Source organism: Drosophila mojavensis, unplaced genomic scaffold, assembly GCF_018153725.1.
Source record: "Drosophila mojavensis isolate 15081-1352.22 unplaced genomic scaffold, ASM1815372v1 contig_36, whole genome shotgun sequence".
NCBI classification, from domain to species: Eukaryota; Metazoa; Arthropoda; class Insecta; order Diptera; family Drosophilidae; genus Drosophila; species Drosophila mojavensis.
Genome location: NW_025318858.1, coordinates 1,250,497 through 1,274,941, shown reverse-complemented (window position 1 = coordinate 1,274,941; position 24,445 = coordinate 1,250,497). Strand labels below are relative to the sequence as shown.

At 39.6% G+C, this 24,445-nt stretch overlaps 1 protein-coding gene across 2 annotated transcripts; it reads left to right on the top strand.

The window, feature by feature from the left end:
- The first annotated feature begins 14,429 nt into the window (after positions 1 to 14,429).
- Positions 14,430 to 16,815, top strand: LOC6575685. Of its 2 annotated transcripts, none has more exons than XM_032729258.2 (2): positions 14,430 to 14,665; positions 14,734 to 16,815. In XM_032729258.2, the coding sequence occupies exons 1-2, from the start codon at positions 14,549 to 14,551 to the stop codon at positions 16,624 to 16,626; spliced, it is 2,010 nt and encodes a 669-aa protein (XP_032585149.2). In that variant the 5' UTR covers positions 14,430 to 14,548; the 3' UTR covers positions 16,627 to 16,815. The 2 variants fall into 2 exon arrangements, with proteins under 2 accessions (XP_032585149.2, XP_032585150.2); XM_032729259.2 differs by having other exon boundaries at positions 14,552 to 14,669.
- The last annotated feature ends 7,630 nt before the right edge of the window (positions 16,816 to 24,445 follow it).

Genomic DNA, 24,445 nt, shown 5'->3' with positions numbered 1-24,445 from the left:
AGGAAGAGCCAAGTCTTCAGCAAGTTCCCCAGTTAACCATGATTTGTGGGAAACGCATATTTGAGCAACAGACCAGAGCAATGGTGCAGTTGCCAGTTGCCAGCTTGGCAGTTGGCATGTCCAGTTAGCTGCTTTAGCTGGCCAAAAAAGTTTCTGGTTTCTAATTATTTACAAATGGCCAACTGCTGGAGTTGGAGCTGCAGCATTGTCCGCAAAAAATGACCAAATCCTTGCAGCTAACCGCACAATTTTGTTATTTTTGTGGTGTTGGCAAATTTATCTAAGCTTGCAGCAACTCGCAACAAACAGCAGCAGCAACAGTCCAAAAGCTGAAAAGAAAGAAATTTCTTGGTTGCTGTCAGTTCTCATTTGGTTGAGACTGTTGGGAGATAGCGCAAGCAACAAGGGACCAAAGACACACATGCGCCAGCATGCAGAGCGAGAGAGAGGGAAAGAGAGAGAGAGAGAGACAGAGACAGCATAGCACATCCGTTAGCCAGTTTATTTTTGGGGCATTTTGCGGACTATCAAAACAAAAGTGAATAAGTTGTTGCCTGTGGAATTTATGCTGTGTTTACTTAAAACTGCAAGACAACAATTGTTGCTGTTGTTGCTGTTGTTGTTGTTGCTGTTGTTAAAACAACACATGTGGCAAGTATGCTGGGGTCGCCTCTAATGGCAGTTTACATGCCAACAGAACCTCTGGCCATGTCTAAGCATATTTGCTCTAAAACTAAACTCATGCATATATTTATGCACAAGCTCGCTTTGACTCTCTCTCTCTGTCTCTCTTTCCCTCACTCTCGCTCTCTCGCTTTGTAACTTAATTTGCTTTAGCTTAAGTCGAGCTGAGCCCGGTTCAAGTTTTGTTGGCGCCATCAAATGTCATTTTAATCATATTTCTTGATATACCCAACTTTCGCCTTTGTGGCCTAATAAAGCCCCAAAGCGTTTTACCAAAATTGAAAACTCGTGCAAATAATTTACATAATGTGCCTTGCCAGACGCTCTCACACACCCACACACATACACATAAACACTTTAACTGCTCGCGTGTAAACCTCACTCAGACATCGGGATATTTCTTTGTACTTGACAAGAGGCTGGCATAAAAACCAAAAACAAAAGCTTATAAGAATTCGATTTCATAATATCGAATAGTTGAATACTCTAACCCTAGAGTGTGTGCTCTTTCTTTCTCTTTCTCTGGGCGAAAATATGAATTTTATGATTTTTTTAAATAATTTTTTTTTTTTTTTTTTTTTTTCATTATTTATTTTTTATTTAATTTTTAATTTTAAATCATCAAATACTAAAAATGTTGAAATATAATATTATTATTATCTTATTTGTCTCCTACTAATTTATATTATTTATTTATTTATTGTAGGCTAAAATTTCCTTTAGCTGTTGCCTACAATCTCTTCTTCATGATCAGCTAAATTTATATACGAATTCCGCTCCTGCTCCATCACTAACTCCAATTACCTCTATTTAGTGTATTCAAGGAGAGAAATGCTAAGAAACTGAGCTGTCAACACGCTCACAGCATCGCTCTTCGGCTGAGCTTGGTTCATATTTATATTTTGTATTATTTATGCATATATAATACGCATTTCGAATGCCAGACAATGGGCACGAAACTCTTGAGGCATTCAATAAAATATGCAAGAGCCGTTTATGTGCCAAGAACTCTGGCGGTTCATTAAATAAATACAAAGGACTCTGATGGGAAATTCTTGGAAATACTTATTTATAGACATAAGAGAAACAACATCTCAATATGAAGTTAATGCAAGAAACATGTGGAAATATATGCAGAGAAAAATTCATGATTGAATTTCCCAGAATCTCATTTGGGAAATGCATAGAATTTAAAGCTTAATAGAATACAAATTTGATTCAGTATTTCAAATATTTATAAGCTGCGTGTACTCAGAATTTAAGAAGAGAAAAAAAACTGTGCATAAGTTTTGTATTTTTTCCATAAAACAGAAAATGTTCATCTTTGAAGGAAAACTCACAGATTGAAGCTAGATTTAATACTAGACTTTCTGAATCAAATATGCTGGTAGTTATAGTATTATTAGTATATAGTATTATTAGCAGTATAAGTATTATTAATATTTTGGAAATTGCAAGATCTATTGAAAAATCTATTTAAGAAGGATAGTAGATCTTATACTATAGAAATTAAAATTTAGAAGAGATATTCAAGTCAATCACCATCACAAAGGAAATTTACAAGAGTCTTGCAACATATACCGTTGTCTTTTTAGTTCTCGCCTTCAGTTTCTTTTCTCAGATATAAATGAATATATTTTAGTTTAAAGCGAGCTAATTTATAATATTATTTCATTCCTTACTTATGTAAAGAGAGCCATGATTCAGTATTGAAAGCAGAGAAAGCTGGACAAGGGTATGGGACAATATATAGCTCAAATGAATATAATAAATAAATTAATAAATAAATTTCCAACAATTTTCAGAATAGATAACAGAATCGAAACATATCAGAAAAATAATATTTCTCTTTAAATAAATATCTATAGTTTTGAATACTATCCTTATATCCTATCCTTACTCTAACTTATCATTTTTTTTTTATTACAAATTAATTGATTTGAGCCCACTGTGCTCAACTGGAAGCGTCATATTTAATATGCAAGCGACGGCATATTTCACTGGGAAAACAAAATTAGCCTTAAATTGTTCCCCGCCAAGCGACATGGTTATTAAGTGCTCCACATGCACTCACACACACACACTCACACATGCACACGCATACGCACACCTACATGCATATAGTATATACACTTGATATACTTACTGTCGAGGATATGGATACTTTATTTATGGCAATGGGCGGCATTAATGAACATGAGGCCCCCTCGCTTTCCCTCCCTCCCTCTCTCTTATACTCCCCTCTTCCAGCAACTTCCAACTTTTCTCGAGTCTGTTGTTTTGTTGTTGTTGTTGTTGCTGCTGTTGTCATTAACCTCAATTTATTTATATGGCTAAGAGCTATGTTCCCAGCCCTGTCACTCTTGACTCTTGGCATTGGCCAGCTGCAATAATTGCTGCCAAATTGCAGCCTGGGCAAATGGCCAAGCAGCCAAGAAATGCCACGGACTCTGGTCAAGCGAGTGGGTGGCTGTCAGTGGGGCTGGGGGTGTGGCAATGCAAACTTAATTGAAGTGTAAGCAATTGAAGTTGAAAACTGCAACGGACCCAATCTTCAAGCGCCCGCCGGCGTAGCCCGACTGCTGGCCAAGCGAAGCCAATGCCAAGTCACGTCATCGTCATGAGGAGAGCAAGAAAAAAGCTAAAAGCAAGTAAGAAGAAAGATTCAGAGTAGAGCGGAGAGTGAAGAGAGAGGGGGAAGGCAATCGCTTGCCTCTTAATGGATTAATTTACTTTGTCGCCGCTGGCAAAGCAGCCTGAAGCTGTGTGGCAGCTATATGGCAGCTGTGTGGCAGCCAGTGCTCAGGCAGCGGAGCGTGTAAAAGGTTTCTGTGGCCATGCCACGCCCATCATTTACGCTTGCTTTGCCGCCCCATTAGGGCGACGAGCCAAATGGTGCATGCCGCATCGAACCTAATTGAAATGCTGATGAAAAGAAAATGGCTGTGTTTTCAAAAACAATAATGAAAAGTGAAATAACAATAAAGCGTTTGCCAAAGCAATATACACACTAACACACACACACACACAGACCCATACACACACTCGCAGTAACACTTAACCATGTGCTGATAAAAAGCGAGGCGAAGCGAAACTGAAACGGAAACTGAAACTAAACAAAACAAAGCCAAACAACGACTAAGCGGAAACAATGTTGCCCGTGTTTTTGCTGATATCCTGTACAAATGCAGCTGGGCAGATAGGGTATGCCAAGTGAACACTCAAAACTAGAGCTAGAATGTGCGAAATATTAGAAGAGAGCCTTACCTTTACAAAGAACTCCAAAAATGAAATCTTTATTGATCGATATATATTTATCAAGCTAGATTTTGGCTATGATTGAGCTTGAAAGAAATACAGTATATTATCGATAACTGATAATAGATTACCGCTTTTACGCGGTCAAACTATAAATTGAGCAGAGTTCAGGGTTTTGTTACTTAGAGAAAACAGTAAACGAACTGTCTATAAATGTATTCAATAATGAAATAAATTAGTGTGAATTTAATTATTATATGTATAATAAATGTTATCGATAAATAAGTGATTACAGATATTAAAAAAATTTATATAAAGCATTATTCTTATTATATTATATAGAATATAATTCCTTATTTCTATAAGTACATAATCTTTATCTTAGCACAATAATTACAATCTTTACAGGTAACCTTCCGGTAGAGCTTTCGCACCTGTGCCAAATAGCTTTTGTTTTGTTAGCGTGTGCTTACTGCTGCTGTTGTTGTTGTAGTAGCACCACGAAACGGCAGCTAACTAACCAAAGCAGACACCCATGCAGCCTCTTTTGGGCTTGCTACACAGGCGAGCAGGCAGGCAGCAAGGCAACAGAAAAAGTGGCCCCCGGTTTTTGGGGCATTCCCCTCTTTGCCATATGTTGGTCAAAAATAAATTGAAGTGGTTTCCCCCCAGTCGACCTACATAAACATATTTTAGCCACTCAGTCGGCGAGTTGTGTATCTTTGTGGGCACCTTTTGCCTGACTGCCTGCCGCTGTCCCTGTGTGTGTGTGTATGTGTGTGTGGGTATGAAACATTTAGCAAGCAGCGCCTTAACGTATGCAACATTATTTCCAACACTAAAATAAAAAGCCCAACACTATGGCCACAAAGAGAGCCGAGTAGGCGGGGGGTGGGGCGGGGCAGGTAAGAGGGCGCAAGAGGTGCTGTTGATGCCGTTTTAGCATTAAATTAGGTGGCTCTCCGGCAATGTGGGCAACGTGCTCCAGCCGGCTGTGCCGGCCAGGTGCAAGAGCTTAGCTCAGTGTCGTTACATGCAGCCCGCATGTAAAGTAGTTTTTATGTGACAACAGCCGCCGTCTGCCTTTTTTTACACCCACCTGGGCGGGCAACTGAGTGTGTCTCCCGTGGCTTGTTGTGAGTGCATCATTAATTTTAATTTGTATAGCCCAAGCCGACAACATGGCCATCAAGCAAGCAGGCAGGCAGGCAGGCAGGCACGCCAACTGCCAGTTGCAGCAAGGACACCCAGGACACTTGGCCAATTCACACACAGAGAGACATAAAGAGAGAGGGAGAGAGGGGGTTCCGCTCCTGCTGCAGCCGCAATCCGACAACGTCACTTGCATCGCTGTTTAGTTTCACTTAAAGTGCCCCTTTGTCTCCTTGTCGGCCCCTCAACTAATCTAAATGCCTGCTGTGCACCCCTATCCCCCACCCCGATCCCAACACCAGCCCCGAGCCCCATCCCTCTTGCCAACTATTTGCCTTTTTGCGGCCGTTGCTGCATTTTGCGGCTTGCTAAATTATGAATTGTGATGAAAATGAAAATGTGTTGCTTCAACTTTTTTGACCACTAAATTATTTTTATTTATTTTTTCCCTCTGCTTTTTTGTTTATTCTTTTGCCAGTTCTGCAACACATTTTCGTGCAATATTTATTGCACTATTCACTATGCCGCTCCACAGACAAAAATGCCAAAGGCAGAAAAGTGCCCGAACAATGCAATTGTTTACCCAAAATAACCAAAATATTTAGGCCAAATAGATTTTTCAATTTATTTTCCGTCTCTTAAGTCTTGAAACATCAACAATTTTCACAAAGAAAATTTCTGCTTTCAAACTAAATTGTATATTCTGTGTCGCAGATTTTCATACAGAAATTTAGGTATAGGTGCATAACATCTCTTTTATTATTAATAATAATTAAGTCGTTGTCATTGTCATTGTCATTGCCATTGTCATTGTCATTGTCATTGTCATTGTCATTGTCATTGTCATTGTCATTGTCATTGTCATTGTCATTGTCATTGTCATTGTCATTGTCATTGTCATTGTCATTGTCATTGTCATTGTCATTGTCATTGTCATTGTCATTGTCATTGTCATTGTCATTGTCATTGTCATTGTCATTGTCATTGTCATTGTCATTGTCATTGTCATTGTCATTGTCATTGTCATTGTCATTGTCATTGTCATTGTCATTGTCATTGTCATTGTCATTGTCATTGTCATTGTCATTGTCATTGTCATTGTCATTGTCATTGTCATTGTCATTGTCATTGTCATTGTCATTGTCATTGTCATTGTCATTGTCATTGTCATTGTCATTGTCATTGTCATTGTCATTGTCATTGTCATTGTCATTGTCATTGTCATTGTCATTGTCATTGTCATTGTCATTGTCATTGTCATTGTCATTGTCATTGTCATTGTCATTGTCATTGTCATTGTCATTGTCATTGTCATTGTCATTGTCATTGTCATTGTCATTGTCATTGTCATTGTCATTGTTATTGTCATTGTCATTGTCATTGACATTGACAATCCTATTTTTGCTCATTCCTACATGGACATTATGTCAGTCTCAACATCTTTAATTCAACGCCTTCCACCCAACCAATTACCCAGTTACCGAATATTTAATCGTAATTTCACACTATTTTCCCTTCACTAATTAGTTTAGTTTCACCTGCGCGTGTCTCCGTGTTGGCTCCACTTGATGTTGCTAATTTTCATTAAGTTCTTGGACGGTTGGCATCTGGTAACTGACAACTACTTAACTAACCTACCATTCAAGCCCATCCTTGGCACATAAAAATCCGCAACTAATCACCGCATAAACACAGCCGAAAAACTTTTCCCAATGCTAACCGCCAGCTGCAAAAAAAAAAAAAAAATGACGGGAATGAAGATACATTCAGAGCGGCTCACATACGCAGCCAATTAGTGGATACTCGTTTACTTTAGTATGCTATAGCTTACTCTGCATATATATGTACATAAAGTTCCCTTTTGCGTTAAAAATACCCTGTAGTTAAAGTTTCTACTAACGGGGTTGAATGGCACAGAGAGCTAATACCATAACCCTCATATGGATTAGACAGGGCTCATATAATATAATTTAGCATAACATAATAAACATAACAGAGGTATGTTAATAGAATTAAGTGTTGCTCTGTTAAGAAATTAACATTAACAGAGAAACGCCTCAATAGACCATTCCACACACCATTTTATAGGCTTCTAATTATTGGAGTGACTTGAGGTAACCCACTTCTGGTAAATAAAGGGTATCTTAGCCCTATCATACTTCAAGATTCTTTTGCTGCAGCAACATCAAGTGGAAGCCGGGGCAAGTGGCAAGAGCCGCGTTCAACATGAACTGCGCGGATATAAACTTGCAATCAGCGGTTATGTTGAGCGAGGCAGAGCCACTCGCACTCGCAACACAGCAACATAATTACACTTGTCAGTTCATTGTGCCACAATGCGGCAAGGAGAGACAGAGAGAGAGAGGGAGAGAGAGGGAGACCGAGAGGGATTGTAGGCAGATTGAGCGTCCGAGCAGCTGGAAGCGATGCGTGTAACCAACGCATGTTGCACGTGCCGCGACACGAGATAATGATCATGTTAATCACAACGACGGCGATGATGATGTTGCATCATGCCAGCCATTTGTTGTGGCTAATTGCGTTAAAGCCGCATGGCTGCCCATTGGAACGTGACACATTTTGGCGCCTCTTTCGGTTTCGGTTAGCGGCTGCAGCTAAAAAATTTCAAATATGCACAAATCATTGACCAGCAAACACACACACACACACACACATAGACACGTGCCACAATATTATGAATATAACTGGCAGACAGTTGGACAGGAAGGCAAAGAAAGACAGCCAGACAGACAGGCAGGCAGTGAAGCGTTGCAATAGCTAAACGTTGACCGCTTTTTGGCCATTTTTTTAGTCAGTCAGTCAGCCACGCCCCCTCTCTTTGTCTCTCCGTTTCTACAGTAGGCCCCACCGCACATTCTATGGCTAAATGTCAGCTTCAATCAGCTGTGCAGTCAGCTTGTCGACAACGTCGCTCATCCGCCCCGTGTTCGCAGCGCAACAATTGCGCCGGGCAATAAATTTATCCTCAGTTCTCTTTTACTGCTCTCTGTTTCTGTTTTTGTTTTTATTCCTTTCATATTTATTGTTCACGTTTTCTGCTTCACTTTGCCAAAAAATGAAATGCAAAGCGCAACCAAAAATAGAAACAACATTGAAATGCTCTCTCTGTCCCTCCCCTTCTCTCTCTGTCTCTCTCTCTAACTCTGTCTCTCTTTCTGTCTCATCAATGGATTGCAGCTCTGCTATTTATGGAACTTTTGATTAATGCCGCACATTTCATATTTATTTTGAGCTCTTCTTTTTTCATATAATTTAAACTTTTGATCAACTATTTTGTCGCAAGCTGTTTCACAATTTCCCAATTCCTTTGGCACACAACAAAAAAATATATACATATAAGTAGGCAACAACAACTGCAACAACAAGGGGAAAGGAAAGCCTCAGCGCCTGGGTTCGATGCGCTGCACGTTGATAGACACAAAACTTTATTCAATGCCAACGCTTTGTGGCCCTCTGTGCGAGGCATGCCGAGAATAATACCCTGTAAAAAAAATGGGATAGTTGGGATATGTATCTGAGCATTGAAAATCTTAAGAATTTTCTTACTACTCAGGAGGAATTCATATCGATAAATATTCATATACAAATTATTCATTATAAATAATATATCATATAAAAATTCCAATTTTTAGTTACTTAAATATATTAAAGATTATAAATAAAACTTTAATGAACTAAATAATAATACTAATAATAAGTATTATAGATACTAAGAAAAAGAAAATAATTTATAAAATGATCACATATGCTGCTCAAGATAGTATTGATTTCCTTAAACTAAAATACATATAAAACTAATTGACTTACAATTTAAAGTAATTCAACTCAGTTTTAGATATAAAATTCCAGCAAAATTTGTTTGTGGGCTATGCAAACAAGCTGCTTTAAATATTGATGGAGTGAATTGTTGTGAATTGTTGAATATATAAACAGCATATCACACAGTCTGGCATGCTCAGCCCAAGGCTTTTAAACTCGATTTCTCCTGAACGCGTGTGTCGGCATTTTCGCATGTTAGACACAGGCGCACAGACACACACACACACACTCACACGCACACAGCTACTAGTAAAAGGAGCAGTTTGAGCCATAAATAAAATTTAAGCTACACGATGACGACAACAGCTCATATGTATGTGTGTGAGTGCGGGAGTATTTGAATGTGTGTCTGTGTGGGAATGTGCGAGCACTCAAGCAACAAAAGGTAGAGCGGCGGCATTTGATTTATGATTGCTCAGCCAGTTAGGTTAAGACTTTGAAAATATTTTCACAGACACACAAAATACGGGAGTAAACGGGCCCACGATACAGGCAACAGGAACAGAGCGGGCCTATACACAGAGGGTTGATGAGGGGCGAAGGGGGCGCGCTGGAGGCAATAAGTTGAATGGCAGCCGCAACGGGTCTGCAGGCACAACTACCGAAGCGCCAGGTCCTTGGCTGCATCGTGTGTGTGTGTGTGTGTGCGGGTGTGTGTGTGTGTGGGTGTGTGTGTGTGGGGGTGTGTGTGTAGGCTGCCATAAAGCTTTTATTAGTGGCGGCTATAGCTAGCGCTAAGCATAATGAAAGTCACCCACACACACAGACACACACACACACGCTCACACACACAAATATGCACATGAGCACACTCACATATCCGTTATGTTGCTGCCGTTCAATCTAATGTCGCACATGTCAAAAACTGTGGAAATTTGCCTAAAGAATTTCGCACGTTCTGCCTGCACTTGCCGCCCCGCTTCCGCCCCTCTGCCGCTGCCGCTGCCGCTGCCACGTCCTTTAGCCCGGTTCGTGCCTGTGCGCCTTATCGAGCCAATATCAAGTTGTGCAACTTTTTGGCCATAAGTCTGGCAAAGTTGCTGCAGGACTCAATCTCAATCTCAATTCGAGCTCTTGTTTTTCAGCATATCAACTTGCATATGCCGAACTTCAATAGTTGGCACTCTCTCACTCTAGTTCTCTTTCTCTCTGCCTCTCTCCTTCCCTCATAGTTCAAGTCTCGCAGCTGAAAGGCATTTTAATGCAGCCCTTGGCAAGTAAAAACAATTAAAGTTCTATTAGGCGGCAAATGCAAAATACTTTGCTTCGCATTTTAAGCTGTCACACACACTCATACACACACACTCGCGCACACACACTCTTACATAACTGTCGCTTAACTGTTTTTTGCCAGTTTAGTGCAAAAGCCGTTTTAATTGTTTCGTTTCGTTAAATGAGCCAAACAACAGAAACAGCAGCTGCAGAAAAAAAAAACATGTAAAGCTGTAGGCAATGCTCGACTAGTAAATATCCTGTCTGATGTGAATTTTTGTTGTTAAAAATATAATAGTAGATAATATGCGACTGGGGACTACAAGCTTATTCCATAGATTGTATTCATTTCAGCAATTTATATATACTTAAATTTTTTAATATTCAAGTAACCAAACAACCTTGCGCCTCGTCTTATATTCAATGGGTATACAGGCAAAAAGGGCTTAAGTATTAAAAGTTGGCGCATAAAAAGTTCAGCATGTTCTTTTATTGGTGCAGATATGAAGAGCTTAAGACTCGAAATGAAACCGAATCAAAATGACTTTTATTTGGCCTTAACCAAAGTTTATTCAAAAAGTGAGAAAAGCGGGTTAATTTGATTCGGGTAAACAGACTCAAGTAGCGCTTGATTCTATAAGAAAAGTATTGAAAAAAAAAGTAAAAACATTTTATAAATATAGATATGTATATGTATAAAAAAATTTTAATAATCCCTATGTATAATTTAAATATATAAAATCAAAGTTAAACTACATTAAAATGTAATTAAAAATTTAAAAAAATGAATATGAAATATTCCAAAAAAATTATCAAAGTTAAATTAAATTAAAATGTAATTATAAAATTGAAAAAAATATTGAATATTACAAAAACTATTAAAGATTATGCTAAATTAATTGCAAATGTTATGAAAATTTCAACTGAACCGGTAATTATTTTCCTTATCAAAAATATTTTCAGATCGAAGTGTAGGTATTTATAGTATATTTATCTTACTTTTGTTTATGCTGAAAACAATCCGCCTCGCAATGAGGTTTATTTATTAGTGATCCGTTCCTTGCAGAGCTCTAAGCTAAACTCCATCGTTGCTACCCCGATAAAGCTAAGCTTCACTTCAGCATCTTCTCTGTTGTTGGTTCCAGTACGCTCGATAATCGAGCTACAGTATACAGATATTACATTCTCGAGTATCAAGTTGAGTTTAGTGTGTGATGTGATTATAATTTCTTCTAGTTCGTTTGGCGCACAAATGGATTTTCGCTCTCGCCTCGTAAGTCTGGTCTGCATACTGGCGGCTGCCACTGTGTGCATTATTTTCGCTCTGAAAGCAGCGACTGTGCTCAAGTGATTGACACTTGTGCGCTCAGAGTTCTTGAACAACTTTTGACCATTGTCAACATTAGTTTCTTTTCGCCCACACGAAAAAGTTTTCCGTTTTTTTTTATGTGTAACAGAGATTTGTTTAAAGTTCAATGCGAATGTTTGTCAATATGTTTTATCGAATGCCGACAATATTTGCGCATGCATAAATTTGTCTACACACACAAAAGAGTCACTGGGAGAGATAGAGAGAGCGAGGCGAGAGCGAAAGAAGGAGACAGACAATGTCCATTTGGGAGTTATATGTTTGTGTCAATAAAGTTTTATTTTATTTGCTAGCGCCATGGGGCAGGGGAGGGGCCCAGAGAGAGGCTTTGAGAACGGCAGTCGCATGTTGGCGACTATTGAATTTATGCTTCCCACTACACACACACGCACACACACACATTCACACACACACACACAAATGCATTCACACTATGTATTTTTTTGTACGCACGTCGCTTGGCCAAATAAAACATGTTGAGCTCTCTTTCTCTCCCCCTTCTCTTCCACACTTCCCTCTCTCGTTCTTTCGCTCTGCTGCCCGAATTCAAACTTATCGAATTTATGTTTGACTGTGTATTGAATTTTAATGCTGGAATTGTGCGACCATCCTTTTGCCCTATTACGCCCACGCCCACCCCAGCCCCGCAGCTATCGGCAGGAACTGCTTGAGGGAATTCGCCCGAAAAACTACTTAAAATAAACTCATCCTCCTCAGCCTGGCCGGCGCTCGAATTGGATTCTGTCTGACGAAAAAAATCTATACCAACTACTATATATAGAAATAGAATGAGATCGAGAAAGACTTGTTGCCAGGCAAATGCGTGGCAATAGTGAATACGAGATATATAAAAATATATTTCGTAAAAAATATGTTGACAAAATTCGTTCATTCTGATTTTTATTTATTTTTTATTTTTCTCTGTTGCCAGCTGCAACCGCAATCAAAACACGCTGCCAGAGCTGATAGCTCGGATTTTGTGCTAGATGCTGGAAGGCAGGGTTGATTCAGTTATTGTTGCTGTTGTTGTTGTTGTCCTGTTGCAATCATTGCAAAGTTTTGCCTTGGTGACATTTACATGAAAGAGGAAGCATCAAATGCAGCCACGCCCCTTCTTCTCTAACAGGCAGCGCATTGCCATTAATGCAAGAATTTATGGATGCCAACTAACAACAGCAGCAGCAGCGTGCGTTGTTAGCAGTTTCAAGTGTCTGGGGAAACGGAGGCAAACGGAGAACGGAAGCAGCAGCAACAACAATGCAACAAGGCAGCAACTATGCTGATAACTACAGCACTGAGTGATATACGTATGCACCCAGTCGTACTTGAATGCATGCCAAAAGTGCAGATAACGGAATGCAGCAATCATGTGGAATAACATGTTGATATACGAGTTGGTATTTTGATTGAGAAATGTATTTCATTTTAAGTTCTTCATTGACTTCTTAAGAGTTTGCTGATTCCTTTTATTTCTGCAAAACTGAAGAAGCAACTTATACTGAAAATATATCAGACAATCAACATAATTATTAATCTTCAGTAATAATCCTAAACACAGATTATTCTGCTTGGGGTAAACGGAATGATTATGATTCTTTCCTGATATTTTAGATAGACAATAATTTTTTATAATTGATTTTTTAAATTTTATAATGAACTGAACTTGGAAAAATTAATTTTCCAAATATTTTTTTTTTTTTTTTAATGTTTTTTTGCTCAGTTTAATAGTTTAAAATTAAAAGCTATGTACAATATTTTGCAATATTTGCCTTTTACTTTTTACTCTACTGCCAATTTTGTTATTTTCTACTTCTTTTTATTAAAGGAAAACTGTTTCTCTACTTGCTTTTACTTATATGACATCACTCTTCTCTAGCACACGCATTTTCCACGCACTCCAATTTATGCTCACGATCTACTGAATAATCATCTAACCGCATTTTTCCATTTTCAAGCTCATTTCGTGCCCTTTAATGTGTGCTGTAGGTAACTGGATGAGTTTGCTCTGGCCACATTCTCGTGCTGCTGGGGCTGGGCTTATGTAAGTGCAGCTCTTCAAGTGCGTGTGTGTGTGTGCGTTATTGCTTAACGCAGCAAAAGCATCGGCACAGGCATTGCAGCGTAACAAGAGACGCGTCCCTACTAATTTCTGCAGCACATGCAATTTTTTTTTCGTCTGCTGTCGCCCAAGCACTCGCATCCTCTGTTCCACTCCCTCTCCCCCTCTCTCTCTCTTTCACACGCATATCTGGGCACCTAGATCTCCTGGTTGCCTGCACTTGTGACAGATTTTTAATACGCTTTCCGGCTCATAGGAAGCACTGGAATTACGTTCGCCGAGACTTGCGGCAAAATTGTGTGCGAATCGGTAGAGAATGGAAGACATCGAACAGCTCACATTGTATATACAATTGGTTGAGCACTATTATAATGGAAGAAGAGTCATATTGAAGAATCATTTATGGAGTGAGAGAAAAACAAAAAAAAGGCAATTATTTAAGAAAATAAAAACATAAAAATTTAATACTAAATTTGTTTATAATATTGTAATAAGAAATAATAAAAAGAAATCAATCTTAAATATGTATAATATTTATTTATTTATTTTTTTATTATTTCAAATATTACAAAAAATATTAAAAATGTAATGTTTTGAAACAATGCTTAATAATATAATTTAAAACGAAAATTAATATATATATATATATAAAAAAAAAAAAAAAAAAAAAAAAGTAAACAATATTATTAAAATAATATTTAAAAATATTTTTATTTTTTTTAAATTAAAAAAAAAATCAACATAATATTTAAAAAAGAAAATTAATGTATAAAAATAAAACTAAAATTCAAAGCAAAAAATATTTGTATTATAAATAAACATCTGACAGCTCCTGTGGTGCTGCTGAGTTGGGAGGGAAGGGAAATAGATTCGTGTAGAGCATGCCGAGCATTAACTAACATCGAGCTGTACGCCCGGAATATAGAAACTGGGCAAAGGCGTGGATCTGTGGATCGGGACTGGTGTCCCGAAAAATGGCAAATTTTATAAACAATCCCTCGCAGCAGAACTACTACTTCAAGAGGAGCATCGCCTACACCGAGGATCACATTGTGGTGAGGAAGCTGTTCCTCTACAATGTGGCAGCCGAGGCAAGTGGGTGTGGCGTTTGCTTATGCTTAATATAGTTTGTGACTTGAGCCGTTCGTTCTCCTTGCAGCTGCTGCAGCGGGAGCTGCTGGCGTACTTCGAGGGCTTTGGCCGCGTGCTGCGGCTGCAGCTGTTCACCAGCCGAACGCAGCGCAAGCAGAAGCCGCGCGAGCTCTGCCGCAGAACCAAAACGGGCTACGTCTACTTCAGCGATCCGCGCGACGCGGCCAAGGCCCTGCGCAAGACTCTGCACATTATCAACGGGCGGCGACTGTCGGTGCAGGCCAACGACAGCTGGCATCAGCCGGATGCCTATGGCGGCCAACCGGAGGAGCCGGCAGAAGACGCAGCAACACCTGCAGCAGGCGCCAGGGCATCGGATATATTGAATCTGAATGATCATTGCCTGGAGCACATAATCCGCCTGCTCTCGCTGCCCGACCGCATTCACTTTGCTAGGACCTGCACACGCTTCCGGTCCGTCTATCAGCAGGTGTCGCCGGCGCTGAACCGCAGCATCAGCTTCGACGTGTTCGACGCGATGACCGTGTGGGACATGCGGGACTTCTTCGTGCTCTCGGGCCGGCATGTGCTGCACATCGAGGGCATCATTCCGCCGGGTCGCTGCCAGCGACTGTGCGAGTTCTTCGGGCTGCACTGCATCAATCTGCGCTCGATGCGGGTCACGGCGAGCAAGCTGAGTGTGCGCAACATGCACAAGATCTTCGCCCGGCTGGAGCAGCTGGAGGAGCTGCAGCTGCGCGCCTGCGGCCTGAACAACTCCAGCCTGCTGGCCCTCAAGCACCTGCTGCAGCTGAAGAGCCTCGATCTGTCGGACAACCACCAGCTGACCGGGGTCAACATGAACTGTCTGCCCACGAGCATCGAGCACCTCAGCCTGACCAGCTGCAACGGGCTGCAGTCCAAGTACCTGCCCAAGATCTGCAAGGCCCTGACCCGGCTGCGGGAGCTCAACCTGAAAGCCGTCTACACCATCACCACGGGGTTCCAGCAGATGGTCAGCGGCAAGTGCTGCCCGGCGCTGGAGGAGCTCACGCTGAGCAGCGGCCCGGCCAACGAGTACGAGCACATAGCCAAGCTGCCGGCCCTGAAGAAGCTGATCCTGTACAGCTACGAGCAGGGCACCACGCTGCGGCCGGAGCTGCTCACCTGGCTGGTGGAGCACAAGGCGCAGCAGCTGCTGCACTTCGAGGCGCGCGGCCAGAACTCGATCAATGCGGAAATGCTCGCGCAGGTCGGGCAGCTGCAGGCGCTACACACGCTCTGCCTGCCGCACAACAATGCCGTGGGCGATCGAGAGCTGGAGTCGTTCCAGCTGCCGCAGCTGGAGCAGATCAACCTCAAGTATTGGCCGAACTTGAGCAACGCGGCGGTGCTGCGGCTCCTGCTCGCCTGCCCCAAGCTGCACGAGCTGCACCTGGAGGAGTGCCCGCGCCTCACCGAGAAGCTGCTGCACGACATCATCTTCAAGCTGCGCCTCCAGCTGCGCGACAAGACCAACCAGCGCCACCTGCCCATCCGCATGCACGTGTACGGCAGCAAGATAAGCGAGTTCAGTCTGCAGCACGCGGACGTTGCCGCCAAGGACATCGTCGACGCCTGCCTGACCCCGCCCTCCTCGTCCGACCTGTGCCTGGTGCGCATGTCGAATCTGCTGGAGTTCGACTTCTACTCGGACGACTACGACAGCTTCGGCTCCGAAGATGAGGTCGACCCGGACCACGATCGCTACATGGTCAACGAGGGCTTCCTCAGCGACGAGGAGTACGACTACCACCAGATGATCTTCAACGACGACGATCTGTTCGTGATCAACATGGAGAATGTCGCCGAGTTGCTCAACAACTGGAATGCGAATGCGAACCGAAACGCGAACCTGAATCCCAATGCGAATCCGAACTTGGATATGAATGCGAATCGCAACATGAACAGGAATGGGTAAACCGAGAGACAAATCATTTCACTTCCATATACTCTAATTGATATAGGGTATCTATTTTTGGACTTTACGTTAAGTGCGATGTTTTCATTCAGCTGGCATTGACTAGGAGCAGTCGATGCCATCAAATAATTTAGGTGTATCCCGGAGTCCAAAATATGTCACGAAAAATAAATAAATATAGAAATTGAATAGAAGGACTTTTGTTTTAAGCAATCCAAGAATCTATTAATATTCGATAACATTGACTATATTCAAAACATTAATATCTTTATTCCAAACTGATTGAAAATCATTTCTTGAATGTGAAACAGAAATTGTAAAGCGAATCATGAGAAAACTTGACTCAGCTGTGCGTGATATTTAAAATTTTAATATTGTAATATATTAAATTAAATATTACTTGTCTGTACATGTTTGTCAAAATTATATACGTTTAATTTAATGCATTAGAAATACGAATATATACTCAATAAACAATAAACAACTACAAACACTTCTCTGATTAGATTAGAAAAAATAAATACGATTTCTAGAATTTTCGTAAACAATTCTAAAAATAGATTTTTTTTAAATATATTAAATAAAAATAATGAAAAATATTTCAGTAGAGTAAATGTATATAACAAATTTAAGCGTTATCAAATAAGTTAATAAGTTAAAAATTAATTCAAATTGAAACATCTATCTTTCATATGTTATACCCACATTCTATTGTCATACTCTTCTATTATAACTATACTCATATACTCTTATATTATTATTCTACTCATATGTCATACTCATAATTCGGTTATACTCATAGACTCATATACTCATATACTTGTAATACTTATATTGTATTATTGTTATACTCCCATAATTTTGTTACATTTGTCATACTCATTTATTTTTGTTATTTTTATTTTTGTCATACTCATATATTATTCTTATACTCATATTGTTATACACATATATTACTATTATACTTATATTTTTATACTCATATATTATTGTTATACTCATATTGTTATACACATATTCACATATTATTTGTATACTCATATATTATTGTTATACTCATATAATTGTCATGCTCATATATTATTGTTATACCCATATAATTGTCATACTCATTTATTATTATCATACTCATATATTATTATTATATTCTTCTTATACATATTGTTATACACATATATTACTGTTATACTCATATTGTTATACACATATATTACTGTTATACTCATATGGTTATCCTCATATTGTTATACTCGTATTCATATATTATTGTTATACTCATATATTATTGTCATACTCATTTATTATTGTCATACTCATTTATTATTGTCATACTCATATATTATTGTTATACCCATATATTATGTTTATACTCATATGCTATTCTCTTACCCATATATTATTATTATTCTTAGTATATCTTCAATATTTTTCAACATTGAGTTGACCAAAACTTTCGAAATTTCCTCGACTCTCCATTAAAGTGTATTTGCCTAGTGCGCTTTACCCATTTGAAGGGTGTTTGTGGTGTGGACTATGCCTTAAGCATGATTTATGTACACATTTTCGTTCATGTTGGCATTAAACAAGTGCGCTTTAAAAAGTATAGTAAACATTTTTATGTCTTCCACTCCACATTGGAGCTCAATAAAAATTGATATTGCGCTGCCTCTGTCGACGGCGCCCAGCAAGCAGCGAAGACAGAGTCGAGTGAGTGTGGCTATATATATAGATAAATAGAGAGGTATATAGATAGATGTGGATATGTTGTTGTAGGTAATGTGTGTTCAATTTTTATGCCTGGTACGTACACACACACACACACGCACACACACACATACGTATGTAACTGTTTGTTATTTTGTATTGCTTTTGGCCTTGTGGCATTTTCCGACTGCAGCTGCCAAATGTCTGCCAAAAATATATATACATACATACACACATATATATGTATGTGGGGAAGTCTATTAAGTTAATGTCGCGTAATTTAACAAACTGTCAAAATGGCTTGGGAAAAAGTAACGGCAAATGCACACGATATGTACAGTTGCCACGTTCTTTTGGCATTCGCCGCGCTCGTCTTTTCGATTTTCCTTGCATTGACGACGCCGACGACGCCAAATTGTATGCCACACGCTTTTCTTTCGATTGTTGCAGCCGAATTGTGCTCGCAGTTTCATTTTTATTTTCTTGCTTTTTTTATTTTTTTTGTCAACGACAAACTGCATTAAACTTGGCGCACACAGCTTAAAGTTGAGCCCCCAACTTGGACGACACACATTCTCGACCAGGCCGCCAACATGCCACAAAATGTCAGCCGCAGCGCCAGAACTTGCAGCCGGAAAATGCGACACGACTTTCTGCTGTTATTATATTCGCATTTAGCTCGACAAACTTTCGCGCGCCAGTTTCAACGTTGCGTGAATTATATAAATAGCAACAATTCTATACAAATAGCAGACATGTATACACGTATACACACACACACACACACAGGAGTGTGCACCCACATGCTTACGCTGATTGCTCTGGGCTAACATTTTTAATTGGGCTTAAAAGCGTTCACTTAATTATATACCCTATATGAATATGTACCCTACAGGACTTTAAAATAATAAATATCATGAAACATTGAATTATTGTATATTGTATATATTGAAGTATTCAAAGGCTTCACTTATTAAGAAAATATTTAAGCAAATCATAAAAGTATTTTTACTCTATTTTGTAAATTATATATTCCTATATGATTTGGTGAAAAAATAAAATTAAAAATATTGAAAAAATTTTATAAGTAGTAAACATTAATATAAATTCAAAAGCATATAGGAAATTTGATATCGAGAACCTCTTAGAATTTAGATTTTAATCTATGCACTAAACACTGAAATGAATCTGGGCTTAACCAAGAAGCATACTTATTTCACCAACTGTATTGCAACAGTGATTTACGATCAATACCTGTATCAGGTTTCGCTGCTTAAATCATCAAAAATAGCTGCAAATGCACGCAAAACATTTTAAATATTTACCAAGAAAAAATGATTTTTAAATAAGTAAATGCGAACATGAATTTTTCTTTTGTTTGTTATTTTTTATTTATTATTTTTTTTTTTTTTTTGTATTTTGTTTTTAGCAACGCTCGATTGCCGTTGATGCGTTCAAAGTCGTCGAAGCGCTGCAGCTATACAAATTTCATAGCATACTTTTACGGGCGCTTCCGTTTTGTAAACAAGCGGCAAACGGAAGAGCGGGGAGTGGAAGGCGTGGTAAAACGAATGGGAAGCAAAACTTGAAAAAATATAAAATTGATTATGTGCATTGGCAAATGGTCATAACAGACGCAGCCATCTCTATATGAAGTTATATCCCCCCCCACTCATCGGGCAGAGATATGCTAAGAGCCCGCTTGAATATGCATGCGATGGCTTGTTTGCAAATTGCTGCTGCAGTTGCAGAATTATGCGTGCAACAGCCGCGCGGTAAGTGCAACAAATTTGTGCACATTTCGCAACTTATTTTGGGTCAAATATACATATGAATACACATATAAATATATACATATATACATATATGAGTGTTCATTTCGCATTGTTAATTGGCAATGGAATTTGTGCCGCATGCAACAAAATGCTGTAAATAAATTATTTATGCATTCTGCGTGTGCTGCCAAATTCTGAATAGGTGTATATTTATATATATATATATACATATATATTTATAAATTATCCTGCAATTGGCAGTTGCATTAATTCGCTTGCAAATTATGCTAATGGAATAAATGTATATTTTGGTATTTTGATATTTTGATTACTATTCATGGCATTTAGTCACAAATATGGCATATTATTTAATAATGCTTAGCTAATTTTGTTGAGCCAGCAAAAAGAATGAGAGGGCGAGAGAGGCAGAGTGATAGAAAGAGAGAGAGATGGCACATTTAATAGTCATGTAGCTTTAATACGCTTACATTGTGTATTCAAACTGAAATAAATATTTGATTTCAATGAATACAGTTATTAATGCAAACATCAATAGAAATAAATACAAGCAATTATGTAAAAGATGAATAATTTTATTAAATGAAGCAGCAATTTATTTCAAAAGCCAATTGTTATTATTCTTACAGCTTTCAAGTTATGACCAAAAAAAAAAAAAAAAAGAAGTAAGTCTTAGTCTACGACCACGTATCGATTTTTATCGATATCCAGTAGAAAACATCATAGAAGACTTTTATAAAAAATGTAAGTATATCAATCAAAATCTAAAGTAAATTTTAAATAAATGCATATACCTTAAGCTATGGCCAAATATCATATACATATATACAAATTTGCATATAAATTCACTTTAATTTCTTTCATGTTACATAGATTTCGATGGAGTCGCTGAAGTGTAACGGCTTTAGCAGTAATTGCTGCGCCTACTGCTGCAGTTGCTGCTTCTGCTCCTCCTGCTGCTGCTGCTTCTCCTGCTCCTGCAGCTGCTGCTTCTCCTCCTCCTGCTGCTGCTGTTGCAAGTGGCAGCAACAGTGAAGTTCAATGCTTTGTTCCGGCTCTACTTAGCCGTCACGTGTGCCTTGTCCTGCTTTGGCAGCTGGTCATGCGTTAATTTTGAGCCAATTTCATGCGCTTCGGCGAGCTCAAAATGGAAGAAGAAGCGAAGGAAAAGGATTCAAAAGCAAAGCTCAAGAGATGGCGCCACGTGGAATGTGAAATGGTTCATGGCCCAGTTTACGCGCTAATGAAGTGTTTAAGTGTGGCATTACGCATTACGCATTACACATACGCCGAGTGTGCGGCTCACATTACGCATACGCCCGGCTGTGCGTAAGCTAAAAACTCTCTAAATAAACATTTGCATATCGCAGAGCCCAGCACCGGCTGGGATTTTGTTTATCTTCCATGCGGAGGAGCCCGACAGAACGGATAAGAAAGAAAACGCTGCAGTAAAAGAAAAATTGAAATAGGGCAGAAACAAGTTAACGTTGATTGCACAAAGCCGGGCGGATTTGTAGACCGCTGCACAGTGCTGGAAAAGTTAAGCAAAACACAAAATTAAGGAGTGCTTGTGCCTGTATATGTGTGTGTGTGTGTGTGTGTGTGTGTCTGTGTGGGTGTGTGTGCACAGGATACATTAACAAAATTAGCGCAGCAAGGCATTCAAGGAAGGCAACATCTAAGCACACACACACACACACACATACACAGAGTGGGAAGAGCCGCCGGCAAATCAACAACAAATCGACCCGAGCAGCTGGAAGAAGCCAAATCCGAGCTCAGGGCTCCACTCAACACTCTTTTGCCAAATTGCCGGAAGTTTTGTGCGATTAAAGCGCCATTATCGATGTGAATTATTTTAACATACACACACACACACACATACATACATACATACATACACAGAGGCACCTTTTGAATGGCAATCAATTTGTTGCGGGCTTTAAAATGTAATTGCCGCGCATTTGTCGCAGCGGCAAGTGTAAAAAAGCGAGACAGAAAGAGAGTCAAAGGAAGAGAGTGAGACAGAGTAGAGAAAACTTTGCCTCAACTTGCGCAAATTCAAATTAAACTTTAGCTAGTTTCTGTGATTTGTTGCCCTGCGGTTCGCACTTACATTTATCATAAGGCAGTAAAAACTTTCCGTTTGACTTCTCAGCCGCAGCAAATGAAGTCTGAATCGGGTTTGGCACCGCGGCCACTGCGCTGGTCTACTGTAAATATTTCATTAGTTCAATTTACCTGCCAGCCGCAAGATTTATCGACCATTGAACGAATTGTCTCGCAATCAACTCAGCAACCGTTGCAGTTGCAGCTGTTGTTGATGTTGACGCAGGATAAACTGTTGCACTCTCTCTCTCTCTCTCTCTCTCTCTCTCTCTCTCTCTTTTGTTGCTGTCTCTGTCGTTGACTCTGCTCACATTTCGTCGACCAATTAGCATTGGCGCTAAGACAACAGACAATGCCTCATTGACTGCATGTCTTAAGTTTAGGGGCGTGGCATTCCTTGGCATACAACAGCGGTATTTGGTAAGCTCGTAGCTAAGCAACACTTGGCCGGAATTTGTTAAACCAGATAGCCTTGAGTAGAGCAGCATCTATTTTAAGCTGGGCATAGATTGACATAGTTTAAGTAATGCAGGCTATAAATATATTAAGCTAGCTGTAAATATACTAAGCTAGCTAGGTAAGTAGTGAGGCATAAGGACTTTGAGTGGGTTGCGTCCAAAGAGTAAGCTCAGATATGTGCATGTATGTGTGTGTGTGTGTTTGTTATGTATACTATCATCTATAAAAGCTTAGATCTTGTATGCCATAAAATTATTTTTATTTGCGATAGAGAATGTGTCCTGCATGTAAGCAAAGGCATCGATACTTGAATACAACTGCAGCTCTCGGCTTCTCACTTTTAAGCTGGCACCAGTCCAAAAAGCGACCGACCGCCTCGAGTTTCAAATGAAAAGTGATTTTATAGCAATGTGCACGAAGATTACGATGAGAGTGCATGCATTGTATGCTGTAACGACTTCGTTTCTTCCTTCTCTCTCTCTCTCTCTCTCTCTCTCACTCTTTCAGTTCACCTACATACAGTGCACTAATTTAAATGGATTAACCCTCTCTTTGATTTGCTTCTCTTCATTCTTTTCCATTCTCGTCTTCCGACGGCCAGTTGCGAGAGAGAGGGAGAGAGAGAGAGTAATACAAAAATAATGCGTAGCATACGAAAACGCGACCATTCCGTTTGAGCGATCGCAGCGCACTAATTTTGACGTGCCTTGCATAAACTGCTCGAGCCTCGAGACTCAAGCGAGCGAGCCGAGCAAATACGAAGTAGTAATACGAAGCGACTCGACGCCTTTACGCGTTGTCATCTTTTACATTACGTTTTAGGCTTCATTTCTTCTCGCTCATTTCGTTGAAGACAGTTAATTATGAAAGCTACAAACACACTGAATATGCGCGACTTTGCATCGAATGTAAACTATGTGACGCATGTTGTGAGTGAAGTCATGCAGCCCTCTACATATTTCTACTATTTATTTTTGATCTACAAGGAGATATTAAATACAATATAATAATAATTTCCTTGAATTTAATAGTACAAGAAACCTTCTCTTAAATACTTCAATTTGTTGTAATAGTACAAGAAACCTTCTCTTAAATACTTCAATTTGTTTCACACAAGCGCTGACTGTTCAGCTCTGCTGAATGTGCAGGACTCATGGGAGCTCGTCCTTTGGGGCCAATTTCTTAATTGCACAAGAAAATGCAACTAAGACAACGGAAGCAACTGCAATCGCAATCGCATGACAATCAATTGCTTAATTTGGCCGAAAGGACGACTCGGTTTGACTCGCCGGCAATTTGGTAATTGAGAGCTGCATAAATCAAGTCAAATGAATTGTATATATCTATATCTATGTATATCTATATATAGCCATTGAAAGCAAGTTAAAATCAATATCAATATTGTGTTTGGCAAGTGGTCGGCGATAATGCAAATTTCATAATTGAAAACTAAGTGCGGAACAAAAACTTTGCCATAAAGCACTTTCGGCTATAGACGGCGCCTTTGTAGAGGCCACTCCCTCTCCCGCCCTTGGCTCCTCCTTCCCTCTTTTAAGCTAAAATTATAATTTGGCCCATTGGCGTGAAAAAATGAAAATACGCTCAACTTTTGTGCTGAGCAAAAACTTTGCCACGCACACACACAAACACACACACACTCACACACACACGCAAACAATTGACTTTGAAAGCATTCGAATTGGGGCTTTGTGGGGCAACTGGGTTCATTCTGACTGTTTGTTGGGCGGCTGCCG

Bases quoted from the DNA above. Each gene is read 5' to 3' on its own strand.
- LOC6575685 (XM_032729258.2), top strand. From the start codon at position 14,549: ATGGCAAATTTTATAAACAATCCCTCGCAGCAGAACTACTACTTCAAG. The intron at 14,666-14,733 runs GCAAGTGGGTGT...TTCTCCTTGCAG, and splicing joins TCTACAATGTGGCAGCCGAG to CTGCTGCAGCGGGAGCTGCT.